This window comes from Austrofundulus limnaeus, unplaced genomic scaffold (assembly GCF_001266775.1).
Source record: "Austrofundulus limnaeus strain Quisiro unplaced genomic scaffold, Austrofundulus_limnaeus-1.0 Scaffold24, whole genome shotgun sequence".
Taxonomy (NCBI): domain Eukaryota; kingdom Metazoa; phylum Chordata; class Actinopteri; order Cyprinodontiformes; family Rivulidae; genus Austrofundulus; species Austrofundulus limnaeus.
This window is the reverse complement of record NW_013952426.1, coordinates 1,447,778-1,467,849: the sequence shown is the minus strand read 5'-3', so window position 1 is coordinate 1,467,849 and position 20,072 is coordinate 1,447,778. Positions and strand designations below refer to the sequence as shown.

At 37.7% G+C, this 20,072-nt stretch overlaps 1 protein-coding gene across 1 annotated transcript in view; it reads left to right on the top strand.

Moving 5' to 3' along the window:
- Positions 1 to 9,327: 9,327 nt before the first annotated feature.
- The window catches only part of LOC106514922 (solute carrier family 12 member 7), a gene marked incomplete in the record, with an annotated part of 37,800 nt that continues 27,055 nt past the window's right edge, over positions 9,328 to 20,072 (top strand). The window contains 1 exon segment of the mRNA XM_014004459.1: positions 9,328 to 9,788. Within this exon segment, the coding sequence (XP_013859913.1) occupies positions 9,650 to 9,788 (139 nt within the window).

Here is a 20,072-nt window from a genome sequence, read left to right as displayed (position 1 = left end):
GACAGGTTGCAAGTCCATCACAGGGCCAGGAAGGTGTCACTATTGTTTTTAGGACTCAGTAGGAAATAATGTCAAGTTCTTTTTCGTACACAAAAAAGTAAGTTTAGTTAGGTTGGGTTACACATTACGAATAAAATGTAAGCCTTAAATCCTGAGTATGAAACATATATTTTAACTGCACACACAGACTGATACAATGAGTCCTTACTCAGCTATAAAATGGTAACAGTGGTCCCTTCTTTTAGGGTGTACTCACACCAGGAAAGTCCTTTGGTTCACTTGTCCGGGGGCGGCTGTGGCTGAGTGGTTAAGGGAGTCGTCCTCTAATCAGAGAGTTAGCGGTTGAATTTCCCGCTATTCAGTCACATGTCAAAGTGTCCCTGGGCAAGACACTGAACCCCCACTGCCTCCACACTGGTTATTCTCTGTTGGTAGATTTGTACTTGTTAGCTTTGTAGAGACATACTGGAGTGCTGAATGAATGTGTGTGTAAATGGGTAAATGAGACAAAAACAATGACACTTTGAGTATCCTGGTTGGATAGAAAGGCATTATATAAGTACAGTCTATTTACCATTTATTTGGTCTGGACCAAAAGCAGACTTTAATTTATGAACAAAGACACACAGGTGACAATCATTAATAACAGGGGTGGGACAGAGTGCTGTTCTTACAACTGCAATAACATTTAGAATTTCAAGATCAGCTCATCCAAAGGCGGTTTTGCGAAGACATACTTCTAACTTTGGGACGGCATTAGAAAATGCAACACAACGGAAATGCTCTGCGTGCCCTGACCCACAACAACTCATTGTTTGTAGTGTAGTGGTAGCATTAGCAACACTGAAGGGCTAATTATTACCATGATGCTTCACAACAGTGGCTGGTAAAGTCCAAAAAGGCATGTTTCCTGTAGTTGGTTCGGTTTGAGGCCAGTCTGTAGTCACATCAGAAGCGAACCGCACCACAGTTCATAGCAGAATGAGACCACTTCAAAAGTGAGTGTCGGTCCGGTTATTTTGTCTGCACCAGAGTTCACATAAATGTATTCACACCTGCATAAAAGTTCCGGACCAACGGGGGAAACAAACTCTGTTCCGTTTAAAGTAGACCAAATGTGTCAGGTGTGAATACACACACTGCGCTCACTGTTGTAGACTCAGCAAATATTCGTAATGCATGGCTGTGTATTTTACATCACGTCTTATCATGGCTGCCTGAACCTGAGAAATACCTGTGRCAGATACAGAGCCATATGAACAGAACTGAAAGCCAACTGAAACTGTTTCAAGTCAAAAGTAAACATTGGATGTTGGGGCGTTTGATCTTAAATTAATGTTTATGCTGAATCCAATCCATGTCTGTTTCTTTTCTTTTTTACATTTGCTATGTACTGTACAGGAATCATCTACAAAAAAGGCTATTTTTTAAATTGAATTAGCATCCAAAAATGTTGGATTGGGGTGCTTTTATTTTTGCACCTGCATGTTTTACTAGAAGGTTACTGTCAATGTTCTCAGTCTGTCAGAGTCAGCAGATGATGGAAGGTGGCAGAAATGTTTTCTTACTCAATACCTCACCTTTCAAATTGATACTTTATTCTACTAATTCATAATTTGCCACCCATTGACTACTACTTATGGAATGATCTGTCCTGTTTATTTCATTTGAAAATGCTAACACAAAGAGGAGCTCTGATTTGATTCGCCGACTCCTCAGATCGTACTGCAAAACTTTTTTTYTCCCCCTCAGGTTTAAAGTATTTTGAGGAATATTAATTCTGGCTGCTTCAGTGCTCTGTACCACCCACACAACAAACACACTTATACATACAGACAGATCCCAAACTCAAATTATGGGCTTGGCATCTCGTTTCCCCTCTGTTTTGTTGGTAACCCACATGGGGAGTCCGAGTGCCAGCAGAGTGTGGCAGAGGGTCACTGTTTCCCACAGTGCCACAAGGTTCACAGGCCTGCTTCTCACATCCAGACCCTTTGCTGTTGGTCCCTCCTAAAAAATAAAAATTTCCACTCAACCAAGAATAGTTCTCAGACTGCTGGCCACGGCATCCCGTTGGTTTTAGTGGGCCGAGTGCACACACGGAATCTCAGTCATTTGAAGGTTTATTAATTTTTTTTCTACAGTGATGAGAGAAGATATAGTTTATATGAGTCTCTGTGAGAAAAGGGTGTAAGGAAAAGGAATGAAGAAAAAAGTGAAAAAGAAAACATTGCTGGGTTATTAAAGTTTTGGTGTGTATAGTATGAGTGTGTATGTCCATGACATGAGGGATGAAGACAGTTAAAGCACTATAATTTTCAGAGCTACAGTAAAGTACAGTATATGGCTAAAAATACCATGTTATTTATATATACAAATTATTAAATGTTTGTATGGTTTCAGGAATAGTTGCCTGTAGAAACCTTTAAACTTATAAATAAGATTTTAAACCTATAGGACATTTGAAAAACGCAAATAAGGTGAAAAACAATTTTTTTTAATTTTAGCAAATTTAACATATTTATTAGAAAATGGGAAGTTGTATTTACATTTACATTTAAACATTTTAATGCCCTTGGAAATACTATCTTTCTAAATTGGTTCATCTTTATAGTCTGTTAATGCTGCATTGTGCCTCTTTGAGTGTAATTGTTAGAGTTTAAGACACCATTTGACCTTGCAATCATAACAAACTCTTGTTATGTTAAGGGTTTAAGTGGTCCTCTTGGTTTTTCTTCATATTCTGGTTGTGGCAAAACAATGTAAAAGAACTCAACAGGATTTCATCAAAATAAATACATTTTACCAGTTGCTGTACTGCCGTTATGTTGTAAAATCTTTATAGGAGTTTGATGCTTTGGATGGGGTCATCCCTGTTTCCCAGAACATACGTTCTCCAGTACAATGCCTGCACTGTAATACAGTATATATTTTTTATTTGTATTAAAAGGCCTTTAAATGTGGAGCCAAGCATCTTTCATGAGTTTCATTATTAACCCCAGGAAAACATAGGTACTGGGGAACATAGATAAACTCTCCTTTGAACAATGTTCAAGTGGGATTTTAGTTTGATAGGTACCAGCTACATAAACACTATTGCAGACAAAGTACAAACTCTTATTGGATTGCAGTGCTCTCTTTCATCATGAAGCACCATTCCACACAGCTGAAATATTCCAACAGCATGCTCCGTGATCCTGAGGTGTTGACTTGGTCCACATATTCTCTAGATTTGTGTCCAATCAATAGATTGGATGGAAAAACAATTTTTACTAAATCAACCACTGTCTTTGACAGCATTTATCAGATTTGACTAAGCAACTATAACCCAGACTCTTCTCATCAAAGATATACATGACAGGTTTTAGACGAGAAGCATTTTTTCTAGCAGATAGTCTTCACAAATTAAATTTTCTTTGAATTAATTTAAATGGTAAATGGCAGTGGCGTCACTAGGCCTATTTTAGGGGGGCTGGTTAAAGCCCCACTAAATTATTTTTGGTGTAAAAAATATTTTTTATAAAAAGTCAATATGATGTGGTCAGAATAAATAACCATTTAATATTTCATTATTAACTAAAATATATGATCATAAATCTGCCAGTTTCCCTTTATTTTATAGTGTAAGGTAGAGATCCTCTTTGGTGCGTTGTTATCCAATCCATTCCACTTCTCATGAAATCCAGTCCAAGTTTTTCTGCAAAATTTGTTATTCAATCCATTCCACACAGAGTACTCCCACACCACATAAAATCCAGTCCACATTTTTCCTGCAAACTTAATAGCAGCATGCTACCACGTTTACACAGAGCCAGCTAAGTGCAGCATGAAGGCTCAGTGAGCAGACCAGGGGAATGCTCAGTGAAAAGTGGATATACAAAAGTTTGTCAAGAAAGTAAGTACTAATTAGTAAAGTAGTGTCTGTATTCACAGATCTATCTAAAATAGTTTTAAGGTTCAGTTTGGGGTTATTTTTTTATTGATGTTAAAATTGACGTTAAAATATTATTTGGCCTTGAATGTGTATTATATATATATTTATATATATATAATACACACACAATACAAATATATAATATACAAAAATCCTGTGTGTGTGGGGGCTAAGCCCCCTTGTCCTTAAAACCTAGTGACACCCCTGATAAATGGACTATACTTATAGCACCTTTATATCCAACCAGGAAACTCAAAGTACTTTACATACAATGGGGCGGCACAACGGCTCAGTGGTTAGCACCGACGCCTCACAGCAAGAAGGTCCTGGGTTTGATTCTCGTTTCGGACCTGGGGTCTTTCTGTGTGGAGTTTGCATGTTCTTCTTGTGCTTTCRTAGGTTTTCTCTGGGTACTCCAGTTCCTCCCACAACACAAAAACATGTAGGTTGCCTTCAGGACCAGGCTGCATACATTTCTGTCATGGACCTTCATCCACAACTGATCTTAATGCACGAAATGAGAATTTTTTTGAAACACAAGACCAGAACAATAGTCAAGGTGACACAAAATATTGATTGTAATACCAATTTTCTTATTATATGAGACATATGATGGGCATTACACCAAATTATCACAATATTGCTACTCTTTTTAGTTACTGTCTTAAATGACATGTGACTGAATAATAGTGGAATGAAACCACCAACTCTTTCATTGAAGGATGACTCCCCTAACTGCTCCCATTACGATTAAACATGAAATACATGAAACTACAAGAGACATTTAGATTAAATTTAAGCACACATGTAGATTTGCACTTTACAAGACCACAAATACTCATTTGATCAATTTATGAAATGTCCCATGAGGCTTTGCTGCTCGAGAGCTCTAAAACAAAAATCATGGGCCGCTGCACTGGCTGCTAATTCAATCAAAAAAATAAATAAAAAAGACTGTACTTAAAAAGTATTTGTATTTCATGTATTAAATTTATTGTTTGTAGTATAYTGGTAGCATTAGAAACACTAATTGTTACCATGATGCTTTGCATTTGGCCCACAGCCCTCTGATAGATTTTCATTTGGGCCCTCTAGGGGAAAGTTTTATACAGCTAGGAGTATTTTCATTTCCTGTTAACATAATTAGCCACAGCGTTGCAGGTTGTTTTGTTAATCCCAATTTTTTATATTAAGAGTTTGAAAAGCCTTAACCTACAGCATTTTGTTGTTTTTTTAATGTAAATCTTTGGAGACATTAATAAATGTCATCCTTGCAAAAAATAATAAAAAAGTGAGTTTCATTAAAGCTGCACATCTTTTCAGAAATTCTAACAAAAGTATCAGTTTAGTATACTGCTGCCCCTGATGTAGCGTTCTGCGGCCTGGCAGAGCTGCCACTCAGCTGAAATTTATCCAAAAGTGCGATGACACGAGACGTCGTCCAAACCCTCCAGCTTGTTTGTGCAGCTACCTGGTTTTGGAGTGGAGGAGTCAGTAAACAGGTAAAATGCTACAAATAGAATCTATAGCCACTTAAGAATATAGTTTCATTGGAGGGCAGCCCGTTCCTGGGCCTGCGTCAGCACTGACCTTTTTACTGTTTACTGAAAGGATTTGATTTCACCTCCACTTCTCTCACTTTTACCTTTTTTTATTTTTTTTTGCCTTTCCCTCTACATTGACTCTGACACCATCTGAGGAGAATAAAATAGAAGTTTTGTCGAGGAGTGAGAGGTTGTGATTTTTCAGTCATGGGCCAAATGATATAGAACAAATGAGGTAAAAGAATTTTTGGTATTTTTAAAGCCAAGAGGTCAAGAGTTTGTGCATTTTTGCCAAACACAGTTCTTATACAGCAAAAGCAACTTAAAATAACATATTATTTTAAGTTAAAGAGCCAAACCATCATAGAACACACAATGATGGCTTTGTAAAAAGAAAGCAACAAAGCTACAGCKACTACTACTTTATTTATAAAGCACTTTAAAACAAAGTGCTGTACATGTAAAATGAAAAACACAAAAGAAAGATTAAAAACAATAAAATAGGAATATGCTTTAAGAGTTCTCTGTCCTGCTCTGAACATTAACTCAAACCTGTTTCTTGTCATTATTTTCCCGTCTTTCAGACTTTTATCATCCTTACCTGTGAGTGGCACATTTTAATGACTTCTCTTCAGTAAATACAGCTTAGTTCAGCTCCTAYAAACCTACAGCACCACCTGCTGGACGAACTAAGATAACTCCCAGCAAGCATCTCTTTCATTTGATTCATTTATTGTAGCTGTAATGAGCCAGGTGCACACAAATACTTAAAATCAAAGTTATCTTTTGCTTTTACAGAAAGTTCATGAAAGAGAACTTTCACAAACAAATCTGAAACAACTGACATGAAATTAGCTAAAAATAAAGCTCACAGAAATAACTTAAATATGTTAAAGTGGAATTAGGTTGAAAGGTTATGACCAGTTATTATCTTACCTGTTGCAGATGGGTAAAATAAAGAGTTCATGGAGTTTAATTTGGCAGGACTGACAAACTCAAAGTTAATTGTTGCGATCTTAAAACAGCACCAGTCTTGAAACTTTTCTACTGGTTTACAGAAACACTGTTTGTAAACCTTGGCATCATCATTGTACCATTATTTACATGGAAATGTTGTGGTTATTTGCAAAGAGCGACAGTAACAGGGGAAGTGGCACTGTTAGCAGGATTTTATTATATTTCTGTTGGTGTTGACTGACAGTCATGTTAAGGTTTAACAGTGTTTAAACAAACCTTTATACATTTTTGAGGATTAATGTTGTTTTAGGACAATAGGAATTTGTTTCGATGGGGCAAACTCAAAGTGGATTAATGAGCAACATTGTGCTTTGTGTTGTCTAAAAAACATATGGATGTCATCTAGTTCTTATGGTTCCAAGATGTACCTCACCTCTTCCCCGACAATTCCTGGAGATGAGTAGAGATGTGATGTTTGCTAACAATCTGAATCATTTGAACTAGGGCTGTGTATTGGCAACAATTTGGCGATAGGATACATATCATAACAGAGGGGTCACGATACAATATATCCCGATAAATTGCGATACTGTAAGCAAGGCAAATATTGTGATTTTTTTCCAAAAATTCTATTAAATAAAAACCTCTTACTGAAAAAAACAAAAGAAAAGCTAATGTTTACTTACAATACTAATGCTACCCTTACTCCCTGGCACTCAACAGGTAGAGGAGCCAAATGGCTGGCTCACTGCTGCCAACTAGTGGTCAGAGGCTGAACTATAACACAAAAATGAACGGTTGGCAAGAAGTTTGACATTTTAAACCTTAATTAAAAATCGACACAGGGCTTTAGAATATCAATACAGTATCGGGAAATGAAATACCACGATATTTCAGTGTATCGATATTTTCTTACACCCCTAATTTGAACAGATCCTTCTGATAAACAATAAGAATCGAGTTGAAGACAGTAAAGAATTTTTATTTTACTCCTCATAATATCTTTATTTTTCCTTCTTAACCATAAATAATTYCTCCACCTTTGCCTTTTCACAGAAAACAGGCCCAGAGTACAGTAGCTCAGGTGGAAAGGAGGTTCCCTCTTAACAAAACACATGTTTCTGCCTATTTGGCATGATAACGTAACTCATTCAAAATCGAACAGCTCTATTGAACAAAAGGATCACCAAGMTCTGGACCCCCTCAAAAAGCCATTCCATGAAAAGGTTCAGAGCTACAAACAATGGATGGATGGCTGAAATTCCTTCAAACAGATGTCAAAACAAAAGTTAACATTTACAACAGAATTAAAAGCATATTCCTAAAAGGAATACCTATCACCTGTCCCTTTTCTTTACCCCAGTTTTAAACAAAAGTCTCTATCTTGCTCTATCGGTTAGCACTCCGGTCATGTTATGGGAAATAACTTTTGGCTACAACCACACTACTTTTTTTCTCAGTATAAGTAAAAAAAAAAAAATTAAAGTATTATAGACATAGGCATACTTTGCGATGCATGTAATAGGTCTCTTGTAAATGAGACAATGAGTCTCAAGAGATTTTCCTGTATAAATAAAGGATAAACAAACAAATAAAGTAAAATATAAAATGACATAATTTGCTTTAACACAATGGAAATTAAGTGGTTAAATTGACATATGCAACCCTCTTGTTGTCTTTAGGTAACTTTGACCTGATTAAAAAAAATATGTCATATATGTGCGTTAAACATAATTGCTAAAAATGACATGCAGGGTTTTGGAGCATAACCCCACCAGAGGTAGACCTAAAGTTACGCCCWTGATTATAGACTTTCTTATGTTTGTTGAGGTTGCTTGGCTGTGGCCGTAATCTTGAATCAGTCTGCCTCCAAAGTTAATCAGTTGTAGACGCACTTCTGAGGATCCATTTGTAGGAGTTTAATCAAAAACCATCCAGAGGCTCATGAGATATTTTGCTAACACAATGTATAGACACAGGCAGTTACATGACTGCCCACCTCTCATGTTGGCAGGCAATAAAAAAAAAATCATAAACAGCAACAAGAAAACATTTCTTTTGTGAATCTTTTACCATTAAGGTTCTTTTAAACATTTATATTTACTTACTTWCTTGCACATACTTTACTGATTTCCTGTACCATGTGTTGTGCAAGACCACATGTCGGCTCTCAACAAACATCACAAAAAAAAAGATAAATGGCAACTCTTTCCTGTCGGTTAATTAAATCAACTTTTCCTGTTGTGAAGGATACTTTTTTTAAGTTGCAGGCTCCTTTGTTTATTCAAAGAAGGATGTTTCCAGCAAGCTTCCTACTATCGAGAGATTTAAGCGAACAGAAACGCACTAATAAAAATCTTTCCCACGATMTGTAAACAATTCATGCTTACTTGTGTTCATTGTTGTTGAGTGCCCGCTGCTTGTCCCTTGTGACAGTCTATTGTAATCTAAGCTTAAAATACAGAGAAAAGTCAGTGCTCAAGGTTTCCAAGGTGCTTCCTTTTGCTGCTCTAATGTGTGTGTGAAAGTATTGACCTGTATCTGCAAATGGGCATTATCATACTTACCCAGAATGCAGTGTTGAAAAAGGTAACACCCTTTTTTTTTTTTTAAACTGGAGAAGAAAACCCGAGAGGACAACTTGCCAGACTGAAGTTAGAGGAAGAGACTAAATCAGGCTCTGGGGTTTAAAGAAGCAAGTTTTTCTTGTCAAAGAGGATTTCTGTGATCTTTAAGGAAGTTTTAGATAAGTAGGGCTCCAGTTTAGACACTTTGGATATAGTTTTTCTACTTTTTTTGGGCTTTCCAAGGTGTAAAAGGGAAGTGGGACAGTCAGAGGGAGGAGCTCTCTGTTCAGATGGTAAATAGAGGGTCACATGTGGCAATAGACRAGCTTTAGGGGGAAAACAGGGGAGAAAGGGAGGGAAAGGAACAAGAAGGAAGAGGAGGACTTTGGTCTGCCTCATGTGTGGGAGGCGGCGCTTCTAGAGTTTGGAAGGACACACAACWAAGAAAAAAGGAAACAAGAAAGACTGCTATGTTGTGGCTAAACAAGGATTTGTAACAGTGTCACSTGGAGTCTGTTAAGATCCTACAACTAACTTTTTCTTTTCTTTTTTCTTTTTTGAAGCTGAAACACAGCAGCAACCATTATCTGTTTTTTTGATCAGCACACACTTGCTGAGAGTTTCTTCCGGGTGGCAGAAGAACCGAGATGCCCACAAACTTCACTGTTGTGCCAGTGGATGATGGCAACAACAGCACTACAGCAGCTGAGGAGAGCAGACCTATCAGTCTGAGCAAGATCTTTAAGGACGGAGACAATGTGGACAACTTACAGGAGTCTCACTCAGGTAGAAATAAACACCTCCCTGCTCTGAACTTTTGATCCTTCTGGCAGGAAACAGAGGAGTTATTGTTTCATTTACTCAAAAGGTAACACAGACATTGACATGTTTGTTTGTTCCTTTTTGTTAAAGAAAGAAAACTTCAGTTCATTGAAATAACTTGAAATTAATAAAATAAAACAAAAGTCAACTAATGAAAATTAGTCATTGCTTTTGTATTGTAGTTTAACAGAATCATATAACAACAATAATAAAAAAAAAATCAAACTGGCATTGTCAAAAATCAAAAGGATGAAGGATGAYACCCATAATTTAATGTTTTGTTGCACAACCTCGGATAAGATTTAATTAAGAACTCAGAAAGACACTTAAGAACAGTCCTATGTGCCCCAGGGCAGCTGTGGCTACATTGTAGCTTACCATCATCAATGAGTGAATGTGTAAATGTTTAAGTGTAAAGCGCTTTCGAGTACAACAGGACTTGATAAAGCATTATATAAGTTCGGTCCATTTATCATTCTTGGGTAATTTTAGTTTGGTGATTTGGTGTCATTATACCACTGAAGGACTTATGTTCTGACTGAGACCAAGCTTTCGGACATTTCACTCCAGAATGCCTTTATAGTCTTGAGATTTGATTGCACTCTGGGCAGATTCAAGATGCCAAAGCAGCCCCAGAACATAACCAACCCTCCTCCGCATTTCACTGTAGGTACTGAATCTTTTTTTTTTTTTTATGTTTTAGTTTTGGTTCTGAGAACAAATAGCTAAAGTGACTCATTTCCGAACAGCTCCAGTTATTTTTCCATCAAGTCCTCACGCAGTGATAGACGGTGTCTTCTGAAACTGATGTGCTTKGACCTTGGAGTTCACGTCTAGTCTCTTCAGAAGTTGTTTCCTTTGGTGGGCACTTTTGATAAATACATTGTCCTACCCAGGCAGTGCATCAGTGTYACCAGGTGAGCATCAGTCACTCGTTTGTAATGCCTAGACCCCCGTATCATTTCAAAATCTATCTAAATGTTTAATCTAGTTAGAAAAATTGTGAGAAATTTTGGGCGTACGCTAGGTCTGCGGGACTCCACAATCTTTTAAAGAGGAAAAAACACCTGTAAAGTGCCTACCTTTGGTAACCATCATCTATATCTTCAATTTGTCATAAATTGTTCATCTGTGGTCTTGTTCAATGAGGTTGTCTACAGTCACAGGGCCTTTAAAGTGCCTGTGACGTGCATTTCCAACAAATACAAAATTACAAGAAARCGTTTAATTTAAGAAATTTGTCAAAATGCACAGAATTTTACCCATTTTGYCACAAAACTGGCATGTTGTTGTTTTGAACAAGGCACAGCCAACGTGAAACAGGAAGTGACAACAAGGGGGAGCTCTAAACTAATGTTTCCCAAAGTTGGGGTCGGGACCCAAAGTGGGGTCCCGAAACTTTAAGGTGGGGTCCTGAAAAGATTTTCTGAATTAATTACATTTTTGCCTTAGTTTTTACAGAGTGAGGTTAGTATATTTAAAATGGATAAATGTAGTATAAAATATAGTTACTATGCCCATGTTTAGTTGACCTGATACAAATGTTTATCATCCAAAAAATAGCTGGGGGCACAGGTCTCTGCTACTGTTATTTTGTGGGTCAAAAGCTGAAAGGTTTGGGAACCACTGTACTTTGGTTCCCAAAGTTGGGCTTGGGACCCAATWATGGGTCATGAAGCACCTTGGATAATCTCCAGAAATCAGTTTAAAGGGTAAGAAAATAATTGCTGATGTTATATTTTCCCTATAATTATTWTAAAAACACAACTTAAGTATAAATAAGTATTTAAATTTGTGTATAAGCTGTTTAGATTGTCAAAAAGCCTGTGTTTTTAGGGTTATTAACGAAGTTCGTGTACTCAGACCAGTAATATTTGGGGTCACAAGTTTTTGCCATGAAAATTTTGTGGGTCAGAAGAYAAAAAGTTTGGGAACCACTGCTCTWAACAACAGGTAACTTCCTAGTCTTGTCTTTGTTTACACAAATTCAAACCCTTTTGTCAGTCTGTCGGCCTCTTTTACAAGACAACCTAGGCCAGGACTTGAATATCTGTTGGCCACACCTGGGACATCTGAATGTAATGGCGCGGGGGTGGGGTGGGGGGTGTAGGAGTTAGCCCACCCTTGATGTGCCTCAAACGAGGTAGTAAGAGACACTTGAAAAAACAAGCCAKGCTCCAATAATGTGATGAATTAAACTATATTGATAATAATATTGATTATTAATCTGAAGAAACATCAGTTWCTTTGCTACCGTCTGTATTTATCACAAAMATGTTGTATCACAGGCACTTTGAACCTGTGAATGATATGAGCAGATAAAGTCACAGGAACATGAAATWGCTTGGAGTTGGTTTTTACCTTTAATTAACTTAACAATACCAAACGGCACAGTGACTACTTTTCAGCCTGAACAGATACAGTAAACTATTTAGACTGATTGACTCCAGGATTGAAGACACTTCTAATGCAAATTACAGGACAAACGTCCCTAYGGTCAAACTAGTTTCAGTCTTTTGTAGTTATCATCCTTTGGGTAAAGAACAGTTTTAGTTTCTTTTTTCATATAGTATATTTAGTACTTCTTAAAATTACTTGGTCAGTCTCAAGTATTTCAGTGACTTTTTTTTTTTTTTGTAAAAGTGTACAAACAAAACGTGTCTGTTTCAGTGCGTTTATGAAAGAATCAACCAAATGGAAGCCTGCTGACACAAACTCGTGTCATGGCAGTAATATGCCTTGAAAAAAAAAAAGGAAAAGCCAGTTTAACTAGCCGGAACTTGTAGGGCATTTTGACTAATCAGCAGGGAGGAGGGCCTTTGCTTCTCTTGCCAAGTCTTTACAAACCTTAATGATGGTTGGTGAAGTCTCATCATGAACGTGCTGCAGGGCTGCATGCAGTTTGCACAACTAACTCAGGGAAAAAATGTCCAGAGTGTGTAGGGAAAATTCTTTTAAAACTTTAAATGTTTAACTATCTGAAGGAAGCAGACACTCCTTTATCTTTGGTTAATTATAAAGGAAAAGATCATAAAAAGGAATTTATCAGCAAAACAGCCACTCTGTCAGTTACACTATTTTTTTGAAGCTTCAATTGTTTATTTCTTAAAGATCAGTTTATGAGTGTTAAGAACAATAAATGTCACTTTTAAAAAAACTTGATGCTGTAATAGGCTTTGCACTTTTTTGTATGGGTATGATGCTTGTTTGGCAGCTAGGAGAGGTCATGTAAAGTAAAAACARCTTTAAAAATGTAATCCAAGTAGTTCAAAATGCAATATAAAAATACAATACACAACTGAATAAACATGAAACAGCAGTAATCTGTGACTCAGTAATTTCCTTTCAGAAAATATAATGAAACATCTAATATAGGTTTTTGGGCAGGCCTTGGATGTTGAAAATGTACTTATTGAGAAAGATTTACTTAGCGTACGTCTATAAATTGTTTTCTTCCTGAAGCTGATTTTTCTGCTTGCTTTCTTTGTACAGTTCTGAACAAGGTTTACTATTATCCACTACACCAAGTGCTCACTGGTTTACTATTACTGAAACCAAAAACCCAGCTAAGCTTTTTTTTTTTTTTTTTTTTTTTTTTTGCTGCTTGCAGCTGCTCCTCTGTTTTTCAGACTCTGGACTGATTTTTGCTGTTCCCCTCAGATTATTCACCCATTTGTCCATTTTCTCTCCACTGTTCTGTTTTGGGTCGTGGGAAGCTGATGCCCATCTCCAGCGGTCATTGGGTCAAAAGTGGGGAACACCCTGGACAGGTCTTCAGTCCACCACAGAGTTAGATTATAGTAGATAAAACTTTATCTAGCTAACCACATCCGTGTGAACATTGCWCGCCTCCTTACAAGCCAAAGTTTTTTAAAACATCTTGCAACATCTGTTAGCTCTTGCAGTGTGTGTTAAGGATGTCCCTCAGCTACCRACACACAAAAACAACAAACAGAGCTAAAGCCATTTTTAACTTTGCTGAGGCCCTGTTTTCAAAATGTTTTTGCTTGAATTTTGAACATGTTCAAAAGATTGTGACAAATACATGTATGTTGCCCCTTTTCCACTAGTGCCACTTCGTGTAGTGTTGGTACGGTTCCAAGCCATTAGGCCAGATTCATGGAACCGGCCCTTTTTTAGCGCTTACTTGTGCTTCCAAGTGGTCCCAGTTGACATCAAAATGCGACATCAGAACACTGTTTGCCACTGGTTGTCTAGGGGGTGGAGTCTGAGCTGCCTTTACAACAACAACTCGAGGCACTATTTTTTTCAATTGTAGCAGCGACATTAGTCGTGTTTCCATCCAACTTTAATTCAAATTTTTAGTGAATTTTTTAAATTTCACAACTTATTCGGTAAATGTGTTTCCATTTCTCATTTTGCGCATTAACTCTTCTTCTAAAAACCCAAAAACCACCTCCACCAATCGCCCAAAACACACCCACTGGAACCGGATTGGAACGTCAATGGAAAAGCGCCCTTCGTTCCGACACTGACGGTACCKACACTACTAAGTGGCACTAGTGGGAAAGGGGCAGAAAGAGTCACAGAGTTGTCACTGACATCTTTTTGTTATTCCGGAACTATTGAGATGTATTTTAATACCCAGCAGGAGACTCTCTTTATGACAAAAAAAAAAAAAAAAAGTCCAGGGGTCTCATTTATAAAGGATTGCGTGGAAACCATACTAAAAGTGAACGTACGGCCAAAAGGCGAATATGGCGTACGCCAAAAAAATTTCAGATTTATAAAACCGTGCGTACGCACGTTTCTGCCTATCTTTCCTTTATAAATCACAGCCGCACGTCAGAGTTTGTGCACGAGGTCCCGCCACAGGTTCTGCCCTCTGCATGCCCACACTCAACTATAAACAGTCAATGTAAAGTACCTCATGACTGTTAAGATATATTTAAATCAGTCAGTTGATCAATGCCAACAAAAGTGATTGGTTCAGACACGCTCCGTCGTGTGTCTGGAGGATGACAGATGCTGACTGACAGCTGCTCACGTTAACATAATGTCTGTAATTGACACAGATTTTCCCTCATTTTGCTTTAGAGTAATCTAAGGATTTTTATTAAAAAAAACTCAGCTTCAAATTAATTTTCCCTCAGAGCCTGCAGGACGATAAAAACAATAAAAATTAAATTAAATAAGTCAGATAAAATTAGAAATAAGTCCACCGCTCTTCTCCTCGTCCTCTCCCCCTCCTGCCTGCTCTGTTATCCGCGGCAGACACCCCCGCCCCGCGCGCACACACACACACACACCCCGCGCGCGCGCGCGCGACAAACACGGACTTTAAACGTGAAGCTTTATAACATCCACACTGGCGAGGTGGATGCGCCCTGCGCGTGTATCCAAAGTGGGACTTTTGCTGTCCTGCTGTTCTTGTCGTGGGGTCTGTGGGTCAGGGAGGGGTCTGTGGGTCAGGGAGGGGTCTGTGGGTCAGGGTCGTCTAAGGAGGAAGCAGATGAAGGGAGTTGCGCACGGGAACTTTTATTTAAGATTCAAGGTTTTTTTTTTTTTTTCAAAGGTCCTCATGGTTCAGCAGCAGAAGCACACATATTACTKTTAAGAAAGCTGATGATAAAGTTGAATAAAAATCTAAGTCTGATTCTGAAGGTTAATTAAATCTCTGACAGTGATCATTACACAGTGTGGCTCTAATTCCTCACTTCACCATCTGTGTCGCAGTTTCCCGTCTCCAAAATGAGCGAATGAATGGGTCAAAGCTGGCGTGAGGCACCGCACATTTTCACGTCAAGTTTGGATTTTATAAATCACAACCTTGGCGTAAAAAGTGGCGTACGCAAGTTTCTGGGCTCATATTGTGCGTACGCMAGTTTTATAAATCCGACCCCAGGTCTACAAACCACACCAATGATGCAAAATGCAGCACAAAAAATCTGGTCTAAATCTGCCTATAACCGTTTCAAAAGTTCACTCCAAATGTRAGAGCAGCCACCAAGGTGGGTACAAAGTATAGCTGCACAATAAATCACAAATATATCATCGCTATATCAGTGTGCACAATCATGTCGCAAAGAACTGCTTGGAGTGGAATAATTGTTGACTAATGTGTTTGAAGAGTTYTGAAGTTATATTTTTTCATGCTAGTATAATATTAAGCCAGTAGGAAAGAGTCTCACGGCTGCAAAAGCTAAGACACAAATGACGTTGCCAAAAATGCTTAAAGGCACAGAGTTTTTGCAGCACTCAGCGGTTCYGGGTTAGATCCCTGGTTTGGACCTGGGGTCTTTCCGTGCAGAGTTTGCATGTTCTTCTCATGCTTGCGTGAGTTTCCTGSGGGTACTCTGGTTTCCCCACCACAGCATAAAAATGTGTACAATAGGTTGCCTACAGGCCCAGGCCGCAAAAGAGATCTGCAATCTCAATGGGATTTGGTTTTAAATAAYGGTAATTAAATAAAAATAGAGTAGGAAGTACAGATTAGAAAGTGAGGAAAGAAAAAAAAGATGAGTTGCACCTGATGTTGTCATCTCATGATTTACAAATATCRTGCAGCCCTGGTACAAAGCGGGCCAGCTTGGGCAGAGGTGATAGATGTAATAACGTGCACAGCCAAGAATGCAGTTTTGCAAGTCGTGCACAGGAAAAAAGGCTGTGATTTTCAAAAATTGGCTAATCAAAATGTGGCTACATGGCAGTGCATCATAAATGTCATCATGAGCACACATCTAATTTATTGTTTAGGTCAGCGCTTATTGAAATGAAATCAACTCTGGAGAATTAATCATGAATGTAGAGCTCAAGTTTCTTTTATAAATCAATACACAGACAAAATGAGGGAAACTGTTTATCAGGGATTGGTTAGGAACGACATCCGCTGCACTAAACCAATCTTGTAACCATTTTTGTTCACTTTATCTACCCTGATCTCTTTTGTGGTGAGCGCTATCTAGAGTTTTCACTTCCGTTCATAAAATAACCTCACTCAGTGTCTGTAATCAAAAGAACAGCAAGAAAACAAAGAGGCAAATAAGCCGAGTGAACAGAGGAAACGTGTTACATGCTAAATGTAAATTTGTTTTTACTTTTTATTGTTTTTACTTTATTTTGCTGAGTCAGGACACATTTAAAGCCTGGACCATGATTCTGTTTTTTTTTTTTACGTAAGATTGTTTATATCTTCTATTATATGTGATCATCCTCAACACAAACATCTCATTAGATCTTGAGCAAGAGAGTGCTCATATGATTTACAAAGCTTGACTAAACCAGCAATAAACAATTTCGTAACACAAGATGATCTTAGTTTAGAACTATGACGTGAAATGCCTTTGAGTTATTCTGGTATGTCTAGTTGTATTGGCTCAGATCAGCTGTGGCAGTTCATTCAGGGTGTGACCTGGGTGTGTTTTGGTTTTGATTAGCTTGATCATGATTTCTTGGTAAAGAAGCCATGATGCAGGTCTTTTCAAGTGGCATGGTTCAATGGGATGACTAAACGTGTTTTGCAGGGAATTTGGCTTGGTTTAGATATTTGAGAGGAAAAAATGTTGAGGGTAGTCAGCGATTAGATGTTTACAGTTTAAACCAGGTGTTCTGAAGGACTGACTCAGCAAAACACCAAATTTTCCACTTTTTCTTCTTATTTATACTGTTGCATAAGCCAAGGAAGGCGATCCTTTGTTTTTGACACTTCTGAGGTCCATTATCATCGTGAACGTTCTGTAAAGTGTTGCTCTGGGGTAGCCTTAGCTTGTCTTCCTTTTGTTCTGCTGTCTGCACTCTCTAGTGGCAAGTAAATCTAAAAGGCTCAGGGGTACGTTGGATCTGTAATTTAACTTGTGTTAACTTTGAAATCCTAACAACAATGTACTTCTGTTCTGCAGATCTGATTGGCTCACTAAATTACACATTTTCAAACCGAAGAGGACCCAAGAGTCAGATATAACCAAGTCCGTTCTATGCTCTTCACTATCCATCATACACTTGAGTACCGGTACTTGATTAATTARCTGAATGGTTGAATGAAAATAGTGGTAGGAATGCTGACTGTAAGGCAAATCATACATCCATTTTTTTTACCCGCTTGATCCTGTTAATGGTCATAAGGAGCTACTCTACTTTTCATTGTACTATATCTCCAACTGTCCTTAGGTAATAGGCAGGATATGCTGTCAGATTGTCAGTGAAACAAATGACTGTTCACACACACTTAAGTCTAGGGGCAATTTAGTCATCTATTAACCTAGCATGCATGTTTCTGGACTAGGAAAGAAACTGTAGTATTTGGACAAAATCTGTGCAAGTATATAGAGAAGTCCCTGTCGAAAGGTCTCAGTTGGAAGCTGAATCCAGGAGCTTCTCACTGCAGGGCAACAGTGATAGCCTGCACTGCAGCCCCAACCTATTCATGTATAATTTTAATATATACAGCATATTTACAGATGAGCACATTGGTAATCATAGCTTTTAATTTGGAAAATCAGTGTTTGTATTTTATGTGTGAATTGAGTTGTTTCTTCTTATCTTTACCTTGCTAAAACATTGCCAGCTTAAACGGAGACAGGTTACTTAACCAGGAATCTGAATGATTTGATGTGATAAGAACGGTTTCCGTTTTTTTCACAGTCAGCAGGAGCAGGTCAAATCTTAAAAAGACATTTTTCCAGTGTTGATATGTTTAAAGGTTTAACAAATGATTAACTGTTTTAAATGTTAAATGCAAAAATAAACATTATGTTCATGTTAGGAGATCAAATATAGGGGTTTTCTTTAGATTGCTAATACAAACAGAACACAACCACCCTTGCTATTTCACCTGTCAGCTTGTTGCCATACATGCTAAGCTAACCTATTAGCTCTCAAAATAATTACGCATCACAGGTTTATATTGGCCTGGTTCCTGATTGAAATGTTTTAAATATTTTGCAACAGTCAGGTGGTTGTTGGTCTAAATTAAAGACAAAATAACATTATACAGTCAGCTTTAATTTGAAAAAATATATATATGTGTATATATATATATATGTGTGTGTGTGTGTGTGTGTGTGTTTTCTCTGTCTTTTGTTTCTCTAAGCTAATTTTGTTTTCACGTTTGACTTAACTCCCGTCACTTTTCATACAAAACAAACTCTGTTTATTTCATATTCAATGATTTCCATGAAATTATATGAAAGTTAAATGCAAGTTAAATTTCAAAGGCTGTTTGATGTGAACTGTACCAGTTTTATTTTAATTACGTGTACTGTTTGTTCTAGTTCTAGAGCAGGTTACAGTTGTACTTGAGGAAATACTGACATCTGGTGGTTTTAACTAATGAGCTTGAAAATAAAGTTCAATACATCTTTGAATAAATAGGAGGTCTTTATCTTCAGTTAGGTGTGAATCAAGCTGAACACAGAGCTCTCAGTGAATCATATTGGGACATTATCTGAATATTAGTGCAGCAGCTTGATGAACCTTTCCTTTTTCATGACCTTTGACCAAACTGACTGTCCTGTGAAAAGTTCATTCAGAACAGAGTAATTCCTGATTGATTACGCATTGTTGTACTTCCTGTATTTTAATTTACCGTCCTCCAGGTGCAGCCAGCCAGTGTGTTTTTATCTGAGTTCACTGAGCTTCTGTCTTCCATCATTAAGCTGGAGAATGTTTTGGGTGATTTTAAACTTCACATTGATGATGTTTCCTGTAAGACAGCTGCTGACTTGATCACCATCACTGACTCATTTCATTTTACTCAACATGTGTGTGTGTGTGCCTTCTCATAAAAAAGGCCATATATTGGACCTTGTTTTCTCCTTAGGCCTTAAGGTGGAGGATGTTTGTGTGCAGGATATATTTTTAAGTGATCATAATTGTATATATTTTCATGTGTCTTTTAGTTCTGATCCAGCTCCTCCTAGACTTATGATCCAAAGGCRGATCATAAAYGAGCWCACWYCTGAAGCCTTTACTTCACTTTTTGATTCTGTCTCTTTAGATTATAACATCACTAATGTGGACTCATATGTTTCATGTTTTAACGCTCATTGTATAGATATTTTGGACACTATAGCACCTGTAAAACAGAGCACTGTGCAGCGCACAAACTGTACTTGGATTAATAAAGAAGTCCTTAGTATGAGGAGAGTTTGCTGTAAGGCTGAGCGTCAGTGGAAAAGAACCAAGCTGGAGGTTCACAGCTCCTTAAATGAGATGCTCAAAACTGCCAGRACCAATTATTTTGCAAATCTCATCAAATCCAAAGGAAGAAATCTTGTTTGACACAATCAA